General features: G+C 40.0%; 2 protein-coding genes across 2 annotated transcripts in view; one reads left to right on the forward strand and one right to left on the reverse strand.

The window, feature by feature from the left end:
• Window positions 1-5,385, forward strand: part of CCDC73 (coiled-coil domain containing 73) — a 92,799-nt gene extending 87,414 nt beyond the window's left edge. The window contains exons 20-21 of the mRNA XM_033062377.1: window positions 1,519-1,652; window positions 4,285-5,385. Coding sequence (XP_032918268.1) covers window positions 1,519-1,652; window positions 4,285-4,494 — 344 coding nt within the window. The 3' untranslated portion in view covers window positions 4,495-5,385. The remainder of the gene's footprint in view (window positions 1-1,518; window positions 1,653-4,284) is intronic.
• On the reverse strand, window positions 5,275-19,576 carry EIF3M (eukaryotic translation initiation factor 3 subunit M). Its single transcript, XM_033062378.2, has 11 exons — window positions 19,470-19,576; window positions 18,033-18,165; window positions 16,995-17,133; window positions 16,514-16,637; window positions 16,001-16,095; window positions 11,500-11,583; window positions 10,268-10,367; window positions 9,777-9,858; window positions 6,595-6,738; window positions 5,992-6,052; window positions 5,275-5,569 (listed from the first exon to the last, which is right to left on the reverse strand). The coding sequence occupies exons 1-11, from the start codon at window positions 19,509-19,511 to the stop codon at window positions 5,449-5,451; spliced, it is 1,125 nt and encodes a 374-aa protein (XP_032918269.1). The 5' UTR covers window positions 19,512-19,576; the 3' UTR covers window positions 5,275-5,448.
• Window positions 19,577-22,060: the final 2,484 nt, after the last annotated feature.

Below are 22,060 nucleotides of genomic sequence, written 5' to 3' on the forward strand. Positions count from 1 at the left end.
GCACATTATTTCTTTTAATAATGTGAATTTTGGTATCTGTTTCAATAAAATGAATGCCTAGTACATCATGTTCTGCATGTATCTTTTCTGTAAGGACAGACAGCGCTATCTGAATTTCTTCCCAATGAGTTCCTCCTGCTCTTGTTGTCAGAAACCTTTCTGTATGCAAAGTACTGGAACTCCAAGTGACTCTGAGAGACTCATCCAAAGGGATTTGTAGGGAACGGACTCCAGTCCCTCAGTTGAGTTGCCTAGTGACCAGACCTCTTGAAATCCAGCAAACCTTCATGGTGAGGGTCTTGGTCTGTGTCCCAGATGTGCCTCATGCTGCCAAACTGAGATAGGTCCCTCCTTGAGCCTGCTGCACTCTTGGAATGCTGCACCTCCCTGGGAGAGAGGAGAACCTCCCTGGGAGGGCTCCTGCAATCACTGCACAGGCAAACCTGTAGTGAAATCCATGTGGACACTGGACCTATATTTTAATTTTATTTTTTTTTCTGGCTGGAGCACAGACCATTTAGCCATGTGGGAGATCTAGAAGTGAAGAGAATTGGTGAAAGGGTTTAGCAAACCTATCTGAGGGAATTCCTTCTACTGCCTCACCACAATACTATTTACTATTTATACTCTGGTTCTCAGAGAGCAGACACTCCACATCAGTAAATGAAGCAATGAAGTGGGAATGTGAAAGATCTTCCTGGCAGATGCTTAAAAAAGAAAACAAACACATAACCATTTCCCTCTTCCTCCCAAGAGCAAATGCCAGTATTCTGAAATAACTGTTACATAACCATGAGGTAACGTGAATTTTCATAGCCAAGCAAGATTTTACTGTCAATCCACAGGCATCTGTGTAGTGACAAAACAGCTCCTGTTTGCATTGTGAGGAATTGTGAAGCACCCTTGTATTTTCACCTTGCAAGAATTTGATACTGGTTTTAACAGAATCTACTGGTGCTGCATAAAGCCTCTGAAGGACTGGAGGCTTATACTTGGCTGTGATTTATCTACTCACCTGCCTTTCCTACCTTTGGATCCGTCCTTTTGGTGGATGGCTATTGCCTGACCACCTGAAACATGAAATATAGCCATTAACAGAAAGATTCCTTATTTAAAATGGTTTTTGTTTGTCTGAAAAGCTTTGTATTCATGTCTTCTTTTATTACAAGTCACTCTGAAATACCATGTTATAATGGCATTAATTATGCATTTTAGTATCATTTTCAGATGGTGAGTTTAATAGTGTTTGAAAAAATACCACTTTTCTGTCATTAACTTAATATGTGAAAATGAGAGAAAACATTTTTAATCAAAGTAGGAACATACCTCATCTTTAGAGAAAAAATAGATGAAGCATGTGAAAGAAAAAAATGATGGGCAAAAGCCTACAACAAAGATGCAGGGGTTTAAACCAAAAATATTTGATTTTTTAAGATCAGAGGTAAACCATTTTAGTTATTCACAACTAGTGCCTGGAGACTAAATTGCAATTGTTACCATTTCCTTTTTGTCAATCAGGTTCTAGCAGTTTGAACAGAGCTGCCAACACTTTGAATACCTCTAGTATCCACCGTGAGCCCCAGGGAGAGCCTAGTGAAGAATGGAATGCTGCAGCAAAGGCTTTTTATGATTCTTCTTTTCCCACAGAACATGTAAGTCAATTAAAAATATTGCAGACCAGACCTCAGTGAGCTAATTCCACAGATATTTGTACAACTGTACCCATCTGGATACTTTAAGGCTGAGTCAATCTCCGAAATAATATCAAAAGGGCAACAAGACACCATTTTTCACAATTAAGGTTGATAGAAAGCAGCAGGAAAAAGTCACAGCATATGAATCAAACAGATGCTGACCAGTCTGTTTGGGAGGGGAGGAAGAGGCTAGTCCATTGTGTACCCTAATAAAAATCATCACCTACAGTAAAAGCAGAAGTTAAAGGAAAAAAAAAAAAAGGAAAATAGGAGTGTGTAGAAGTATAAAAACATTGTTTCCTCTATCACTTGATAGGATCATGTCATTTAAAAGAATCAATGAAAATAAAATTTTAGCACATCTATGAATTAGAGCTTATCCATTTATCAGATACTGTAGTTATGTGATGACCTATTTAATCTTATTATTTTGTAGGGCAACATATTACACAGACATGTAAAAACCTGTTGTTTCTCAATGGCTCATCACTGCATTTTCAGATCTGTGTTAGACTCTGGAGCCTGAGCAGCTCTAACTCTATTAGAATTTGAGCTGAATGTATCATTCAAAAGTAATGCAGTAATTTACAGCTGCAGTTGACCTTTCCTTTTTAGAAGAGGTTCTAGAAGTATTTCTCAGGTAGGTAGGGCTGTCTCTGGATGAGGTGTAGTGGTTTCAGGTGACAAAGTTTTTGATGTCATCAGGTTTTGATTCCCTGAAATTCTGAAGACTGATGTTTTAAATTGCTCCACTTTCCTAGCCTGACTCTCCTTGTGAATGACACTGAGGTGGATTTTTCACCAAACAGTGGTGCTATTTTCTGTGCGTCTCTTGCTTTTTCTTGGAGGTGGAGCCAGCAGCTGAGTGAACTCCACTATGTAAATGTAACCTACAGCTGAAGTAAAGCTGTATTTCATTATCTGGTTGTGGTTCTGTCTACTCTGTCACCTCCAAACTAAAGCTCCTGCTGTGCCAACTAAATAAAAGCAAAGATGGACAAGAACAGTGCTTTGCTGGTTTCATCTTAGATTTTCCAAATCCTTAATCTGTGAAATCTCAGCCTGCAATAATGCAGAGCACTCCCTCCTTTCTGGGTTGGTGTCATTCTTACACCTTCTGCTCCCAACTTTGTCATTTTAATGACCAATATAGACAAGCTGTTGGGAGATTAAAAATGGGCTTGAGGGTCTCTTGCTGCTTTGTTTGCTTTGACTAACATGATTGCAACTAGAGCAGATTTAAGCCTTCTACAGTTAGGGTAATTTCATCCAACCACAGTACAGCACTCTGAAAAGGGATAAAAATTATAAACAATTGCTACAGGTGTACTTAGAATGTTAGTAAAAATATTAAGAATTGTTTTAAACATAATCTGTCCATGCTTAAGTACCACAGTAGGGATGGATAAGCACTCCTAGCTCAGTTTAAACATGCACTTTTCAGTACAGGACAGGTTCAGCCCCACATGCTATTCCATAGAGACTCTGACTAGTGGCTTGCAGTGAAGTGTGATCCTTGGGGAGAAGCATAAGAGAATTAACAGGTTGGAACTTCTGCTCAAAGGGAGGAGTTATTTCCTGACTGAAAGGGAGATGCCAGTCACTACTGACCTGAAGTACTAGTACCTTTAGCTGCATGGCAGCAACACTGTTACAAATGCAATAATGAACAATTTGCATGAATTTTATTGTTGATATTTCAGCCTTTAAGAAATGCTTGTATGCTAGGGAAAGTAAGCTTTAGCACAAAATTAACGTGCTAAAATAAAGGTTGGCTTGATAAAGACATAGTACCTTAGAGTTGGCTGGGGCACTTAAAAAGATGGAGCAGAGGAAGAGGGTCTTACCTTGTGATCCTTGCAAGAACATTCCCCTAGCACAGGAGCAGTGTGAGAGGTCACCTTGCAGATGCCCTGCTCAAGGCAGGTGGCTGCTGCTGCCTGCTGCTCCCCCCAGAGCCACACAATCCCAGATTCCAAGGGGACGACTCATCACTCAAATGCAAGGGTTGTGCTCACCAGGCAACAAACCTGTTTCCCTACTGTGTTGCCATCTGTCTTTGATTTGGATAGATAGCAATCATTACCTAACAGTAATACATCAAAGAGTAATTAAAACTATTAAAAGAGCAAAAAGATCTTTAACATAAAAAAGCCAACCTATGACAACCTTGCATTACTGATGTTGGCTTTTTAATCTATACAGTGGAGAGGGAGTTAACACTATAAACCTCATGAATTTGGGTTTTGTTAATCAAATGCTTGCATAGCAATAGAAATGTTAATTGCAACATTAAATTCTTTAATTAAGCTATTTATTTTGCTAATCTGCATTCTAATACAAGCTTGTATTTTTAAAATCACACTCTTGTACCAACTCTTATGTAAAGGTTTGGTTTATAAATTGTCATTATCAAGTTTCCCAAATTAAATACAATGCAAACAGTTCAAATTAAATGTGTTTTTTCCAACTGCTTGATTTTCCTGTTAAAACTTCCTTGCTTGCTTAATGTTCAGCAAAATCCAACAATCCGAACCTTTGTGCGTGAATTTCACTGAGTTATCAACTGCTAACATTTGTATTCTGTCAGGTTAAAGAAGGATTTGCTGCTTTCCAGAACAAACAGAAGTCTTCTCACATGACTGTCACTCCAACAAGAAGTGACAAAGCACTCAAAGATGAGGACAGCTGCTCTCTTCAGAACTGCATTATACAAAACCAAATAGGAGGAATTGAGAAATTACTGGATTTGGAGAGACTTCATTCAGCAAGAAAGAGAAAATATGAAGAAGGCCAGTGAAGATGAGTGCCAGGAGAAAATGATTCTTTTAGGAATAGATAGATCACACTTACCTAACCAAGATTTGTAGAGGTATTCCTACAGAGTATGGTATATATGTGTAGTTTCATCTTTAAAGTAACATGTTAACAGTTCTTATGTTCAAAAATGTATACAATTCCTACTCCTAATGTTAGTTCTGGTTCTGCAATCCAATTCAAGTTATTATTGGCTTTGCCCAAAGTTAAAAACTTCATAAGTCAATGTTTTTATATGTGTTTAGTAAAATTAAATAATTACTTAACTGTACCCTTGTCCTGTTCCTGAGTTTTGGCTGAAATAGTTCATTCTCTCTGACAGACTGCTCACTCAGTTTTCAGGCAAAATCACCTCCAACTGTTTCAGAATACAGTGCGTTCTGCAAACATTTACAACTACATCCAGCAGTGGCAGAAGAGCAGATTTTTCTGCTTACCATTGCTACCAAATTATTTAAATGTATCTGTTGTAGCTTCTGTATCAGTGAAGTCTCTTTCAACACTGAAGGTTCAGGTATGATTACAGAGACAAGGCAGCAGATTTTGCTTTTAAAGCTTCACTTCTACGGGGTCACATTTCTCCTCCCTTCGGTCTAGGGAATTTTTCTTACTTTAAAAATACTTTCATGATCATTTTCTGACCTCCCTCCCTTCCTCCCCACACCTCTTGCAAAGAAAGGTCCCCATACTGTAAAATGAACAGAAGAAGCATAACCAATGTTGCCAGTTTCTTGTTGCTGATTATATAAGAAAATCAACAGAAGACATTTTCCCATGTTAGTTTTATTGCCTTTTTTTTTTTTTTTTGGTGTGTGTGGCAATTTAGAATATTTAGCCTCTTTAAACCAATTGCATACATTTTTTGGGAAACATTCACAAATTGTCAAAGTTTTGAATAAAATCCATATATAGCAATATTACTAGGTCAAAAAATTTCTTAGGTGTCTGAGAGACTGAGGAGACTGTTTTTCACTTGATTCAAATTTTGTTTCCAGGTGTTTAGAGTGTCATACAACTGCTGCCACTGCTGCTTTCCAAAAGTCCGATGTGTGCTGTGACTGCAGAAGTAAAACAAAATTGAGAGATTAGAGATGTCACACTCACCTAATCATTTCATCTGTAGCATTACTTTACTCTCACGAGCAGATAGGAAAATTCTGATTTTCTCTCTAGAAAGGGCTGCACTTCACCAGTTAAGAGAATTCTGTAGCCTTCCCAAATATTTAAAGCAACAACAGTCATTAGTATTCTTGTCACTAGTAGGTCATTAAATGAAATGTCCTGGAAAGTAGGACTCTTTCATTAAATAAGCTAATCACATTCAGTGTGAGCTTTAATAAAATTATGATAAATAGCAACTATTTAACTACCAGCAACTGATAGGAACAATACCGTGCTTCCAGTTCGAATATTCCACAAATGTAAGTGAAATAATTAGAACACATGAAGTTCTGCAAAATGCCGTGAAGAATTGTCTTACCTGACAACGACTTTTCTCTGTGTCTGATCTATTTTACAGTACACCATCTTTGTCTTTACAGCTGCAAAAAAAAAAACCCAATGCTGTTTTGAGCAACATCTTCATGATAGTGCAAAGGTATTAAACTGGACAAAGATGGCTCCAAGTGAGATCAATACAAACATAAGAACACAGCAGTTCACATAATCTGTTTTGCTGTTAGTTTTAATGGTCTAGTAGGCAGAAAAACAAAATGATGTAACAAGACGAAGGTCATGCATGAATCCTATTGTTTGATGCCAATCTATTAAGGCAGTATCCTGTACAGATTTTATGAACTTCTCTCCCCTACAAACACATCCTGTTTTAATGACAGCAAACAAAACCAGATGACAAATTAAACCTACCAACAATTTATTAGTTCTGTAAAGAACTACATGAGATACAGTTCTTGTCACTGAGAAGAAAAACACTGGTTAAAACACAACAGTTGGGCCTGTCTTTAAACATGAAGTTGTGCAGCTTTACCTTGTAAAAAGCACAGGAATTAAAATTGTTCTTAATATTCAACATTAGCTTAGAAGACTTGTTCATCAGCACTGTGTGCAGAACCACAGTTCTTACCATCAATGACAAATGCCTCTACATCATCAGCCCCAATCTGGAGTTCCTGCTGCATTGTGTCGAATGAGATTTCTTTATTCTCTACAGCCATTCCCATGAAGGTAAGGAGCCTCATCTTGGCCATATTGTGTTCATGCAACAAGCCTGAGGAAAAGTGATAGTTTAATTAATAATTTTAATTCATACAAATAATTTGCTTTTCGTGTTATTTTTGCTATATATGCTTTCAATCATTTAAAATTTATTTCACATTGAAATATATTCTACTTTTCCTTATCAACAGTTCTTTTGAGATAAAATATCAAATCCTCCATCTGCCTTGTCTTTTGCTAAAATAGCAAGTTTCATCATGAATTCATCAAGACTCAGTTGTTTTTTATCAAAAATGTATTATCTACAAAAGTTTTCCTTTTTGAGCAGTAAAAATCTAAACAAAATTTGAGGTGGTGAGAGTGCAAGTGAATTTTTCAGTTGCATCACCTAGAAGAACTGCAATGCAACAAAATGGAAAATCCATTTTTTGGCTGGTGATGCCAAAAACCTTCTTACAGCCTCACCACTCATTCTCCTGTAGTTTCTGGAAAATAAACCTGTCACAGTGATGGTTGTACAGCATAACACTGTGATGCCAGAAGAAAGCATTTTGCTGCTGAATTTGTTTGTCCACAGCAAAAAAGGCATTGTGAGGCCCATGTAAGCATCCAGTGTGGCTCAGAGAAGTGTTACTCAAAACCAGCAGAATGGATATTGAGTTCAGGTTACATCTTTTACAGGATTGCATAAATGCCAGCACAAGGAACTGAGCCATGGCATTGCATGTCTAAATCAGAGACCATTTTCCTGGAAAAACATCTAGGTCAACCAAGTTAAGTCACTGAGATGAAACAAGGCATTTCTTAATCCCAAGGTCCATGAGGTACCAAGTAAGATCCAGCAGAAGTTTCTTAAAAATGAGTGTCAATCTTTTTGTCCTAGAATGACATTATAAACATTGCCACAGCTTCAGTAAATATGTAAGTTTGGAATTTATAACACCCATACACTAGCAGGGAAGCACATTAGTGCAGGACATCATGTTGTGTTAATTAGCTGTAATTATGATGCAGGTTCCCTATTTGGCACCGATTCAACAAAAACGCGATTGCCATAATTCATACGAACGAGGAGCACCAGCAACGATACCTAACTGGGTTTAATGGAACTCTACAAGCATCAAAAAATCAATTAGCACACATTAACCCTAATTAACAAATGCAAATGAGATGCTGATTAACTTTGCGAAGAGGACTGCAGATAATACCAGATTAACTGTGGCCATGTTAGGGCGATGCAGTTGACACAGATAATGCTACTGCTGGCCTAAGTTGTCAGCATTAATAAAAAACAAATTGTAACAAACTGATGCTGACTGTAGGATGCTGCACAGCCTTCCTGGGCCACTTCTAACTGATCCTGGTCCAGGAAAGGTTACAACTACAGCCCGTGCTCTATTGCCACTGGAATCCTTTTCTAAGCAGCCTTTGCTTTAGCAAAGGTATTTGGGCAAGTTATTAAAAAAAAATAACCTCTAAAGCATGGTTAAAAATCTCATTGTGGGAACAGATCATTTTTGAATGCCTCATCTAACAACTGCATTGTTGTCTAGACCAAACTGCCCTTGTTTTTCAAAGCCATGGCTGAGCCATTCAGTTCCCAGCATTTCCATCTGTGCTGCCTCCAAATCTCTGCTTGTCCACTGCTCAAAGACAGAGAGAGTTTGTGAGCACAACACAGAGAAATCAGCAGAAGTCGAAGTAAGAATGTCTTTCCAAAGAGTTACACAGGTATTTAAGGATTTTACTAAGATTATATGAATCTTAGATATATTAAAAGTTCACACACTGAATGAATTCATGGAAGGAAGCACAGGCACTGGGAGGCAAGGCAACATAAACCATAACTGAATATAATACAGATAATGTTATATAGATGTGCAATTCATCTTCCATAAATTTATTCAAATGTTGGTGTAATAGTAATTTCACCAAACACTTCTGTGGACAAGTACCTATAAGGTAAGCCCCAAACCCACTTTCCCCTGAGAAAGAAAAGCATAAGATGTCTGCATAATGTTCAGATACACACGACTAAAGATACACTTATCCTATACACACATTTACAAGCTGCCAAAAACTTGCTGCTAATTTTATCCACCAAAAAATCCCACTGGTATTTCCATCATTTTAATATCCAAAGTACCACCATTTTAAAGCTCTGAGGGCAATTATTCTAAGAATTGTATCACACTCCATTAAACAAAATAATGCATGTGTTAAAAAGCTGCACTAAACTCTGTTTTAGCAAAACTATGGCTCTCCTCAAATGCATCCAAGGCAGTGTTTAAGTGTCATTTGAAAATCAAAGTTATAAAAAAAAATATATTGTATTTTTATGGAAACATTTATTCATTACCAATATGTCAAAACCTTAATGCAGTAATAAAAAAATCTGCATCATTGAGCAATTTCTGCATTGTCACTGACCCCTGTCCTAAAAAGCTGGAATATAAAAAACGTAATTTTAATGCATGCAATAGCTTATGAACCAGTGCTCCTTTGAAACAGTCAATTACACATCAACGGGGGAGTGTCAAAGTGTTAATTACTACTCCTTTTTTCCACAGTGTGTAAATAAAGAGGGTGCTGACATTAACATTCCATCACATTGCTTCATGTGATGAAACAAATTAACTGGGACAGACTGTGGCTTGCTGGGTCTAATGCATCAGCACACACACACACACAATCTGCACACTTTATCTTACTGTGCAGAAGTATTTGCTGTTACAAAGTTATTCATCATTTAAAAAAAAAATAGGAGATTTATACAAGCTGGTGGTTTCCTCGGGTGTGATCTCTGGCCTAGCCTAGAGTATGAATGTGTTAAACCTTTCAGGAGGGAAGCTCCAAGAGAAAAAACCAGTGGGTAAACCCCAGTTCTCTTCCAAAGCCATAAACCAGCTTGTTTTCAAATAACAAACCACAGTTAGATGGCCCATTCACAATCTACAAGAGGTTATCATCTACAAACTGAACTGTTATGAAATTCCCTTGCTTCAACACATGGATTCAAACTGAATTACTCTGTGGCTTCCATATCCTAAACCACGTAAATAGTCAGAAATGTAATATCTGAAAACTTACCCAGGGAGTCAATGAAGTCTTTGTTGTTCTGATAAAATTTGACATAGGATGCTAGTTTAGCACTTACAAAAATTGTCAAAAGCTAGAAGATGGAAAACAAACATGAGAACAGTTTAAATATTATCTTGGTTTCCCTGTTTGCAGGTTGGACAGATACAAATAGAAACTATGGGTATTGAACAAAAACAAGCTGCTAAGAGCTGAAATTCCATCTGTCAATAGATGTGGGCAGTCTGTGCTGAGCTTACTTCCTTTCCCCAGGCTTAAGATTTGCTAGACTCATGTGGGGGCAGGACATGTAACTGAGTTCCCGAAACTTTGAAGGGGAAAGGTTTCACACCCAATTTTAATTTTAAAGACTGTAAAAGAAACACCACATTGCAGCTCAGGATTACTGACACAGATATCTATTCTAATGGATTTTAAAAGACACATTAGAACAAAGCAGTCTACTGCTATCCAATCATCTCACTAAAAACAAAGTTACTTACATCATGAATAAGTTCTCCTTCCAAAAACTTGACTGGTTTTAAGGCAAGAAGATGATCAAAGAGAAAGGTATTTGGATCCTTCAATGCTCGTACAATACATCTGATGAGAAAAGGAAAATGCTTACTTTCAACGCAAGACACATCTTTATGACTAAGAGCAACTCAATTTGCTGTTCCTTGCTTTCTAGGAAACACACAAGGGTTTTCAATTATTATTAGAAGTAACATATGTCACATTCCAATTTTAAACTTCTTTTTACAGATGGAAAAACCAAGGAACAGGAAGCATTAAGTGATTTGTCCAGTATCACAAATGAAATGTGCAGGTGGTCAAACCACAGATCACCCTACAGTTTCCATCTATGCATTTATTTCCAGCACAGCCTTTGTTCCTAGAGGTATTTTTACTGTGCTCCTAAAATTTCATTGAATTAAGTTGTTTTGGAAGATTTAACTACACTTGAATATGTGACACAAAACAGTTATGCAGGGACACAGCCCTGGACACACAAGTTCTCTCAGAGGGAACACACTACAGGTTGCTCTAGGGTAGCCAGTGAAGTTCCCACTTATACACAGACAGTAATTTTCCAAAGGAGTCACCATGATTTTCCTCCATGGTTAAATATAAACAACTCCCTTGAGAACTACTGGTAGTGCACTTCTGGCAAAACTTAAAAGAACTAATTCCTAAGAAAAATCATCATAGTTAGAACATCAAAACACAGGCATTTATTCATCTTGGCCAGTGGGGAAAATGCACTGTTATGAATTAATTTAGTCCCAGCTTCTTCAACAGGTAAGCTTATTTCTGTGCAGTTCTCATCTTCTGCACTTGCTCACAGAGAAGACAGCAACAATGTTTTTTCAAGAGAAAGTGCTATTTGAAAAGAATGCTCACGGTCAGGTAATAAAACAGGCAAAAAGTAAAACAATCTAAAATAAAGGATTCCAGTACAGATTTTGAGTGCACAGCTGATGTAAAGAAGTCCTCACCCAAGGCTGATCTCTCCCAGCAGCGACCAGGAACACTCCTGAGCACTTGCACGCTGGAATAAACCTGGCTGTGTCTACAAACAACCAGACCTACTGCAGACTGCAGAGACAAACTCTTGACAGAGGCAGCAACACTTGGTCTGCCAGGCCATTCAATACTCTTAATAAGGGGATCAAAATAATTTGGCAATTGAGGAAAAGTCACTTTTTTAAGGAAACTGGGAAGTCAGTATTACCTGTGAGCATCAACTCTAGCCTGGGAAGCATTGTCCTCTGTGTAACTTCCCAATAACTCCACCATTACTTTTGCTGCAGTGTCACTGCAGGAAAAAAATAAAGTTACCTCAGGATTGCTGAAAAAATAGTTCAAACAAGACACTCAAATATTTAAATAATTCCATTATGATGTTACAGGTCAAATTAAATTACACTTGAAAAAGACGTAGATCATCCATTTTAATTTTAGTGGAGAGAACAAATGACCTGGATGTATTCTTTCAATTCTTGTTCTACAAAATGTTTATCTTCACCCTTCATTTCATTCTCTTGAACTGATAAATTACCTGCTGGTTATGGAAAAAGCTTTCTGAGCTAGGAACAGTTTTATATGGTTCACTAGAATGCTCCTCTTATGCACATCTGGATTTAATCATCGCACAATAAGTAGTGCTGCAAAGTTTATTTCAAATGTAAAATGGCATCTCTTAAAGAATATTTATGGTCAGGAAAATGACTGCATAAAAGCTGCTCTCTTCTCTCACAGATTCTCTCTTCAAGTATTCCAAGTGAAAGCTGCTCATTTTATTGATGAAATGACACAGCCAGCAATGAGACTGGCTGAGGCTGCTGGAAGTGAACAGCTTCCAGCACTGCTCTGACAGACAGCTTTTGGACAAACAACTCCTTCTCAGAAAGCTGAGCAAACCTGCAGCCTCATCTACCCAGATTATCTTGTAAACAACATCAATACTACTGCAAATCAGCTCTCACATGGTTATTGTGTCATTTTAACAGATTCTGATTTATTTTCATTTAACAGTTTTACCACCAACAAGGCCAGCAACCACTGATTCCTGTTGCAGTATTTACAATAAATTATCCCACGTGGTCTAAAAGCCCACACAATTTTCCTTAACATAAAACACTGTGAGAATGAAGTTTCAATCTGCATTAATGACTTAGGCCAATGGCATAAAGTGCACAGGGAAGAACAAACCAGCATGTTCTGTGCTGGGACAGAGGTTTAAGATTTTGGATTCTGTAGTACAAATAACACTGTCTTTTTACAGGTATTGATTTGAAATCTCACCATACCACTGTTCAACAGCCACTCTGTATGGTGAAGTTTGTTTTCAGAGAATTTACCAGAGCTGACTGTTGTGCAGCACAAATATTAAGGTATCATGGACAACACCCAATATCATATATAATCTGGATGTACATTTGTCCCCAGGCAGGGGCATTTTCTGTAGATCACAGCATTCCAGACCATGTTTAGGGATATAAGCTTTAATGAAACACGTTTTGAAACTCCAGCATGAAAGAGATCAGTTTATGTTTTGCCTTGGTAACCAATACTGACATAGATGAACTGACAGCTCTGTATCAGTGAAAAAAAAATGAAATTCAGGCAGCTTTATATATGAGAGAAGCATTTGCACGTAAATCAGTCTGTGACTGACTTTGATTTTAGCACTGGTGAGATCTTACCAAAACTGTATGTTCTAGGAGACAAAGGAGCACTTTAATACAGGAATGGCAACATATACATGTTCAATCAAAGAGGATCAGCTCATGTGCTATTCAACCTAAGAAAACACAACTCCTTATTTAATAAAAGCTTTTCAGCAATTGTTATTGCGCACTTCAGAGCTGTGTTACAGTTTTCTGGCACTCCTAATATTTCCCTTAGCAGCAAAAATTGAACTTAACTAATTTCAAACAGTATTTTCAATTCCCTGCCTTCTTTTCATTTTATTTTTAAGTAAGGAAGGAGTGGAATTTTTCACTTGTATTTCTAGGAAACAACAGAATGCTACAAGGCAATTATTCCCAAACTTTGCATGCTGAATTCTTGTGCACCTCAGCAAATATGGCAGGCCTTTAATCTTACATTCTATTCAGATTACTACTGTAAATTAGGCTGTTTCAAGCACTAATACGGATCACTTATTTTACCACAGCTTGCTGTTAAATGTGTCTCACATAAGGTGCAAATGTGAACGGTTTTTCTAGCAAAACAGCCTGAACAAGTGCTCTTGGCTCTACCTGCCAGTCTAGATGCATAATTTGACAAAAAGCCAGTGAGAGCCTAAGAGTGATGGTAGATAAAAGGAATGAAAAAAACCACAGCGCAGCATTCGGAGACTTAGTGAGATGCTGGAATCGAGTCCCTCTACATTACATGGTATTAAACTGGACTAAAATTAGATGAAACAATTGCTCTGCAGGTGCCTGACATGCTGGGCTTTTTGCTACAGGTATTAATAGCCAGACTTGCCAGACCTGTTTGAATTTGGGCAGGGCCAAAGCTGCTGAATCCTGCCAACAGAGACCAGCTTTAAACTGCATCAAGGTGGCTGGAGAAGGTTTGATAAAACAAACATTCATTGTCACTGCAGGAAAAGGGACACCACACAACCTCTGCACACCTACTTTTTAGGGGCTACCAATCTGTTAACTACCAACTGATCCACTGGGAGAAACTCTATTAGCTACAGAAAACCATCTCTCCTGCCACACTGAGCAAAGCTAAAACATACATCAAGCAAGTGAAAGAATTCAATTGTCTTTAACAATCTAGTTCTTTGCCCTTGAATATAAATCAACAATGGTAACAGAGGTATGATTTTCATCATGTATTTTTCAGTTCCCACTTATCTTCCCGTACTGCTAGATAGAGCAACATTCCTGAGTGCTACAGCTGGAATGCTGTTGTGAGTTTCCCATACTATTGCAAACACTGCCCAATGATCCAGGAAAGTGAACCAGGTCAAAGGTGCCAGGGTCACTTCTTGTTTTCTTTTCTGGAGAGAGGTGCAAGTGCTCTGTAACACTGCTGAGTGCACAGCTTGCTGCAATCCATGGTAAGGACACAGAGTGCAGGAATCATCTCTTACAGGGTTTGTAGAGGGTTTCATTGGCTATCTTAGAAAATCATCTATGGTTAGCAAGCAAAAACCATTTGGTAGCAAGGTTGCAGTAGCAGTGGAAACAAAAACTAGAAGTTTAATCCATTTATTTGATAGCAAGACTAGCTAAAAATAACTGGTTATTAAGTTTGGGAATGAAACTAGTTACAATTTCACAATAAATCAACAGGATGGGAAGCGAGGAAGAGTAGGAATGCTATCAGGGTAGTATTTCTGAAACAAAGTAAGCAGTAAGCCATGGAAAAGATCTGTGACTAACATTTCTGAATTCATTTTGACAATCTGAAATCTGCCATACAGAACTATCGATGCAAAAGCATTTGAGTGTTACAAACAGGAATTCCCAGTAATGTAGCTCACAGAGCAACTACTCCATGAGGCTTAATCATCCCTAAATTGAGGTTAGTTAGAAATGATTATGCTATGCTGATGCAGCATTTCCAGCAGGGGAGAATAAGCCAACTGTCCTGACAGAAGGAACTCTTCTCCACCTGTGGCAGCTTCACACTTGCCTTTTTAAACCCCTAGTAAGGTCATGTCCCCAGTCCAACGCCCTGTGCAGTCATACAAATGCCCAAGCAGCACAAACACACACAGGGACTGGCAGCTGGAGGGGACAGGAACACAGGGTACAGGACCCAACTTCCTTTTGCAGCAGTGCAAGGTTATGCAAATGGTGAAAATGCAAGTGCAGTTCTGCTACCACCATGAGTCAGCAGTGGAGGGGGCCTGATGCTGCCACACTATGAAAATAAAAAAAACCTCGAAAAAGTAACTCAGGAAACAGAGTGGATGGGCAGGGGGAAGCAGCACACACCCCCTGCATCCCCATCCCAAACTGCAGGGACAGGTTAAATAGGTTTGGGTTGTTGTGGAACTACACCCTGAACCACTGGACAGCAGCCCATCTCTGCAGCCCTGCCAGGGCAGTCAGTCCAGTGCATCATTCTGTAAGATAAACGATGAGAGCTCTCAGTTCAGACCTGCATTAATTTACCATAATCACTGGATTACTCTACATGCCAGAACACAGTGGTCTGCCAAGTCTGTTAGATCAAAGATGCTTCTTATGATCCATGATAATAATAATTCAAATGGCCAAGCAGGTATTCTGTGGACATTAATTTCAGTCACTAGAGGAAAGCTCCATCCTGAAGGTAGGAAAGCTCCATCCTGAAGGTAGTGTTTACATAAAAAGACTGATTCTGTTAACCATGACTGATAAGCCTTCCCACATCACTAAGTAAAAGATAGCAGTACCATGCAATAAAATGTCAAAAAGGCAATTAAATAATAAACTTGGCATAATGCTACATTGCACTAATATGATTATTTATAGAAAGGAATAGTGTTATTTTGCGAGTCTGTGGTTTGCAGCTAATTCACTACTAACTTTAATATTTTTGGGAACACTAGTTAAATACAAGAGTGCTTAAAAATATTTTTAAAAACCCAGAAGTGTATTTGGATTGAATTATTGGTACTGGTTAATTTTACAAGTCCTGTGAGAAATACTTTCCCTACAGATCACCTATAGTACATCAAAATACAGAGTTATCTAGTACCTATGACTTGTCTTTTATACCTTTTCTTGCAGTCTACTAGGACATCATAGAGCAGTCTCAGGAGAGTGTGCTTTTTCTCTGTGGCCAGATTCCAGTCAGAAATCCATTTTCGGACCTAGGTAGAACACGAGTGAAAAAGAAGCATTCAGGAGAAGATGAAAATAGCACTACAAATACTTCTCATTTTCTCCCAAGCAGAAAAGGATTAAAAATATCTTGCACAGAGATTTCTCTTTTAGATCTTCTGATTCTCATGCTCCCTTGTCCTATCACTATTTGCCCATGTCAGAAGTCGCTCTCCCTCTTTAATGAGCCCCTTTTAAAGTACGGCAATAAGGGCATCCTGGAGCCTTCTCTTCTCCAGGCTGAACAATCCCAATGCTCTCAGCCTTCCTTCATGGGAGGTGTTGCACCTCATGGCAATTTCTTTAGGCTCTGGCAATTTGTAAGAGACAGTCTGTATCAGCTCTGAGAAATATTTAGGTGCAACACAGCTCATACAAAGGCCACAACTTGAAGGGTCACTTAGTTACCTGATCTAGTTCAGTTGGGATGTACTGGATGGCACCACAGGATGAGGCCACTTTCAGAAGGCTGCAGTACACTGTGTACCTCACAGGAGTGTTCTTGTCCATGCCATGGAAGAGATTGCTCAGGCTAAACCACAAACAACCAACAATGCAGTTACAGAGGTTTCAAAAAACATTACTGGAGTGCATGTAAATGTTCTTTTAAGACACATGCTCATACAAAGCATCTGGTAGTGCCTTACATCCATGAACTGTAACAGTTTCCAGTTTTGTAATCATTTTCAGCAAAGTTGAACACTATGCATATTGATTTTATTTCGTAATACCAAAGGAAAAAAAAATTGGTACTTTTATTTTAATGACAGCGAAAAGAAGATAAAGAGGAGGGCTTCCTGCAACACCCCACACTTTGATTTAAAGACATACATCCAAGATAATCCTTCCTCCTCAGAGGCACAATTACTTTGCCCTGAACAATACTTACAGCTGCAGTCTAAGAGATGGGCGCTCTCCTTCCCGAAATTTTACTAACTTCTCACACAGGTTTTCAATCAGTGCTTCTTGCTTGTCAGGTTCCAGGATAAGAAGCAGAGAGACAACACTGTTCATCACACTCTCCACATCTGCATAAACCAAAACACACAGCTGTTTGAAACTGCAAGTAGTAATCAGTCACTACCTTGTGCTGGACATAGTTTTGATGATAGTAATTCACACTTTTGATATGAATTACCAGTTTGTGCAAGCAAGAATTGTAAAAGGAGGAAAATGCCAAGATACCAACCTGGATATTCATCAGAATGTACAGAGACTTGGCCCAGGTGGGCTTACACCAACAAACACACTTCCATGTAAGACAAGAAGTACCCCGCTAAGGTCAACACAGAACGTGGTATTCGATACCACACTTGCTCTGAATTCTCTGTTTACACGCAGGAGGAATCAGAGGAACACCAAGTTCCTCACAGTGGAAACTGCCCACTGTTCTACAGTGAGAACAGTAACACCTAGTGCTCAAGCACAGTAAAACATTTCATCAGGAGCACAAGGGGTACCCAGACCACAAGGAAAATGCCCCCCAGAACAGTGAAGCGTATTACAAACGCGCCCCAGCTCCTGTTTTAAGCGTGGTATTCCATCCTTTCCAAACAGAACCACACCAGCTTTGTGTTTTCTTTTCAGTCTGCCCAATTGTCAAGCAAAGGCAAAGAACAGAACTCATTACATACAGAAAACATCATCTATTCCCCAAAATGACACCTGAGCATCAAAAACTCTATTTTACATACAAGTCTCTACGCCCTCATTACAAGCAGAGTCTAGTTCAGCTTCTGACTTCTTCAAAGAGTGCTGAATGTCTGGAGAAAGGAGGGGCAGACTACATGCAAATATTCCATGGTAATAATGGAAATATGCACGTCCAGTTTTATGCTACACATTTCTAAATTCTGTGAACTGTTACTGTTTGAAAGCACCAGTGGTGATAAATTTAGCTAAACCAACAAGATTTAGAGATGCAAACCTTTGTCATCCTCTTTTAGGCACACATCACACACTTCAATAATCTGTGCCAAATCCACATGAAGTCCACCTTCAGCGTTTTCTTCAGAGATTTCTGCTCCTTTAGATTTCAGGTAAGCTCGCAGTTCTGCAGCCTTAAAAAAGAGAAAGACAACGCACACAAAACAGAACAGTTGTTTTGTGAATAACAAAGTCCAAGTAATTTCTTACAGATTTTTGCTCAGCCAGGTGCTGTATCTGTTGTTTTGCCAGGGACTGAACAGGTCACAGAGCTGCTGGGCTTTCTCACAGTGTCAATATGTCACTCACAACCGGTGTACTGCACTGCAGGCCTCATAAGTTTTTTTGACAAAGACACTTTTTAATGCATTTTTACTCTTTTATTCCCTCTGCAAACTTCAGACAAATGTTAAAACCATTTAATTGCTTCTTCACCAGAAAATAAAAAGGTATAAAAAAAAGAAAGGGCAGAACTTTGCCTTCATAACTTCATGACAACAGTTTCTAATCTAATTATAGAATGGCTTGGGTTGGAAGGAACTTTAAAGATCATCTCATTCCACCTCTGCCATGGCCAGGAAACGTTCCACTAAACCAGGCTGCCCAAAACCCCATTCAACTTTCAACGTCAAGAGCTGCCTTACACTGTTAGGACTTAAACCTACACCAAGAAAAACACCTTTCCTTCAGCAACAGGCCTATTCATTATAATTCAGGGCTTCACCAGCAGAACCATAACCCTTCAGAAACAATCTGAGGCCAACTTTTGGCACAGGGCACTTCTAACCAGGAGGCTGCTGTGGCACTTACACCTCGTTCAGTGTCAAGTAACTTTGGAACCAGACGAAGTTAAATGCCCTGGGACAAACTGCTGTACTGAGGATGTTTCATGGGGCTGTACTAGGCATTATGGCAAGTAACAACTGGGCTGAAGGCTGGTAACCATGTGTGCATTTCTTGCAGATTTCCAGTGCATATACACACACATTACACATATATATATACACATGTATGTGCACATACATACTCCAACGACTGGGAACAAGCAGCCCCCAAATCCAAAGGTACAACAAAGCAGCAGTTTAAAGACAGAATTCCCACTTCCCGTGCCTGCAGCACCGAGAATTCCACAAAACCCAAGTAATGCTCATATGTGAACCCGTTTTCTTCTCCTAAATAAAAAGCAGGGCTGACGAGCGATGAAAACGAAGTGCCGAAGAGGCGGGACATTGAAGAGGGAACTGCAAACACAGTTTGCCAGGTTATCTTTCAGCCATTATGTTCAAGTTTCTCTACTCGTCTGCTCGGTCTCAGTGGCGAACAGCCCAGATGAGTTCGCGGAGCGCTCACGGCGCGGCAGGTCCGGCCCGGCTGCGGCCCCCGACACGGCCCGGCCCAGCCCACCCTGCCCAGGGCCGATCGCTCCCGGGGCGCTGACCTGATCCTCCTCGGTGATGTCGATGAAGGCCGGGACGCTCATGGCTCCGAGCACGCCGCGCTCCGGAAAGGCGGAGCGGCTTCCGCCACCGCGCCAGGCCGCGCCGCTTCCGCTTCCCGCCGGAGAGAGGGGGCGGGACCCGCGCTGGAACCGCCCTGCCCTGCCTGCCCTGCCCAGCTCGGCCCTGTCCGGCTCGGCCCGGCCCTGCGCGGCCCTGTCCGGAACGGCCCTGCTGGACTCGGCCCTGTTGGACTCCGCCCTGTCCGGAACGGCCCTGCCCTGCCCGCTCCACCGGCCCTTCCCAGCGCCGGGCGGGAATCTGGATCTGTCCGGGACCGGCCGCGGCACCAACAGCCGCCCCCCCCCCGCCTTTCCCCTCAGAGAGAAACACACAGATAGACACACAGACACACACCCGCTCTCCCCTTCCCCTCAGACAGACACACAGACACACACCCGCTCTCCCCTTCTCCTCAGACAGACACACACACACCCACCTCTCACACTCGCCCCCTTCCCCTCACATTCCCCCACCCGCCATCCCTCCCCTCCCACTCCTTTCCTTCCTCCCCCTGCAAAGCTGAGCTCGCCCATTCCCTTTTCCAGCGTTTGGGGCACAGGCTCCGTGTGGGGATGTGGGGGTTAAACGCGGTGGGAGGAAGGACAGCAGCTCCCAAACGGAGCCTGGCCGCCCTTTCTGTGTTTTGGTGGAACACCTCTGCTCGGCTGAGAAGAGAGGAGCCCGCGCTCGGTGTCACCGGTGTGCTGTGCGTGTTTTCTGCTCCAGAGGTTTCCTGGCCAGATCTGGCAGACCACCAGGAACTTAGGGTGACTTTCTTCGTGCTCAAAACCTAAACGAAAGACAAGAAAATCATGGAAGTTGAAAAGACCTGTAAAATCACCAAGTCCAGCCAGTAATCCAGTTAGTAAATACTGCTGTACACATACCTCCTTGTTTTATAAACCTGACCAAATGATGACTAAACTCAATAAATGAGTCTAATAAATAGAGCAGGGTTTTTAACACCAGGGACTGAGTCTCCACAGCACTGAGCACAATGAAATTGATAAAAGACCCACACTGCTTTATTAAATGTCATGACTCTGCTTAGTTTTAGTCATCTACATGCTTGTGTAACTTTAAATAATACTTCAACTTTTAATTTTTCCATCATACAAATTCTACCTAATTAGTTAGTTCTACTTAAGGCAGTATTTTAAAAATATTGCCCCTACTGTGGCTGGTTAAAAAACAGAATATTTTAGTATTGTCTGGTTGATAGTCTTGCTATTTTGTATTCCAGAGGTCAGCATCCTTGAATTTATAGACACAGAGATAGGTCTGTCCTTTGTGTGTCTGATCTCAGAGGGATCTGATTTTCAGAGAATGAGTGCTTGAGCATTTTTAAAGTGTAGGTGATTTTCCTCTCGTACTGCCTAACACAGTCCTTTGACAGTAAAGGTAACTGGAATCCATCATCCTGGGGGATAGGGATACATCATACCCCTGATTTTCACACACCTTTAGGGGACATTTCAGGTGCTAAAGCACATGCCTGTGGCCAGTTTACTTTCTGGAATATTGTGCATATCTACAAGCTGCAATGAGTGTCCTAGAGATCCCATGCTGTGTCTGAAATAAATTCCTCTACAGATGCCTAAGCCACCTCAGGGCATATAAATGGCCCAAGTCACATAGGAAAACCCCAGCTCCAGTGTCTGTTTTTATTTAGGATGAGGGTTTGTCATGTATTATTCTGAATATATGAAAATAAAATAACCATGGATCACATTGGGTAGACAGGACATGACTCCAAAGAGCCCTGCTGAAATATCCACATATGGTCTGTTGCATCATACTTTATTTGTCCCAGAAGAATTAAGATGATAGATGATAGCTGGGGTTTGAACTTGTGCATCAGGAAGGCCACTTGGAATATAAAGGGGGCAGTATGTGTTTTGTGAAACCACCGATGCACAGAGGATGTAGTGGATGTAGCTTTCAGTGTCGTTGGAATGATGACATTTCTGTGGAAACGAGTCTGTGTATGTCTCTATAACATGGGGAAGGTCCTACCACCTGGGTAAGACCTCACTGCTGAAGGAAAAAGGGGAATTTTGGCCAGTACCCACTGTAAATTTTGTTTTGTTTCTGTAGGCAAACCAGAGAGAGGTGGAGTCTAAAGAAGTGGCATTCTGTCCTGTGTGCTCTGAACGTGACACATCTTAAAAAAGCTTTTTTTTCTCTCTCTCTTTTTTAATCTTTTTTTTTTTTTTTTTTTAATGGAAGGTCTTTGAAACCAGCAGACAGCTTTTGAAAATAAAGGGTTTAGTGTTAGACTCTAGAAGCTGATTCTCTTTCGTTAAAGGCATTGATGAAAAAGATCTCCAATACAGAAAGGAAGTGCAGACTCTATGATGGCATAATTATTCCTCTTCAGAATCCCTCTTATTTATTTATTTTTATTTATTTGGTTGGTTATTTGTTTAATTGCTTAGTTAGTTAGTTAGTAACAATTATTCCACTTCAGATTCCCTCTTTATTTGTTTGTTTGTTTGTTGGTTTGTTTATTTGTTTGTTTGTTTGTTTG

Source organism: Catharus ustulatus, chromosome 6 (genome assembly GCF_009819885.2).
Source record: "Catharus ustulatus isolate bCatUst1 chromosome 6, bCatUst1.pri.v2, whole genome shotgun sequence".
In the NCBI taxonomy this organism is placed as follows: Eukaryota; Metazoa; Chordata; class Aves; order Passeriformes; family Turdidae; genus Catharus; species Catharus ustulatus.

Coding starts and splice junctions, on each gene's coding strand:
- EIF3M (XM_033062378.2), bottom strand. CDS start 19,511: ATGAGCGTCCCGGCCTTCATCGACATCACCGAGGAGGATCAG. Junction 10,368..11,499: donor GCTAGAGTTGATGCTCACAG/GTAATACTGACT, acceptor TTTTCTCATCAG/ATGTATTGTACGAGCATTGA. Junction 5,570..5,991: donor CAGAGAAAAGTCGTTGTCAG/GTAAGACAATTC, acceptor TTACTTCTGCAG/TCACAGCACACATCGGACTT.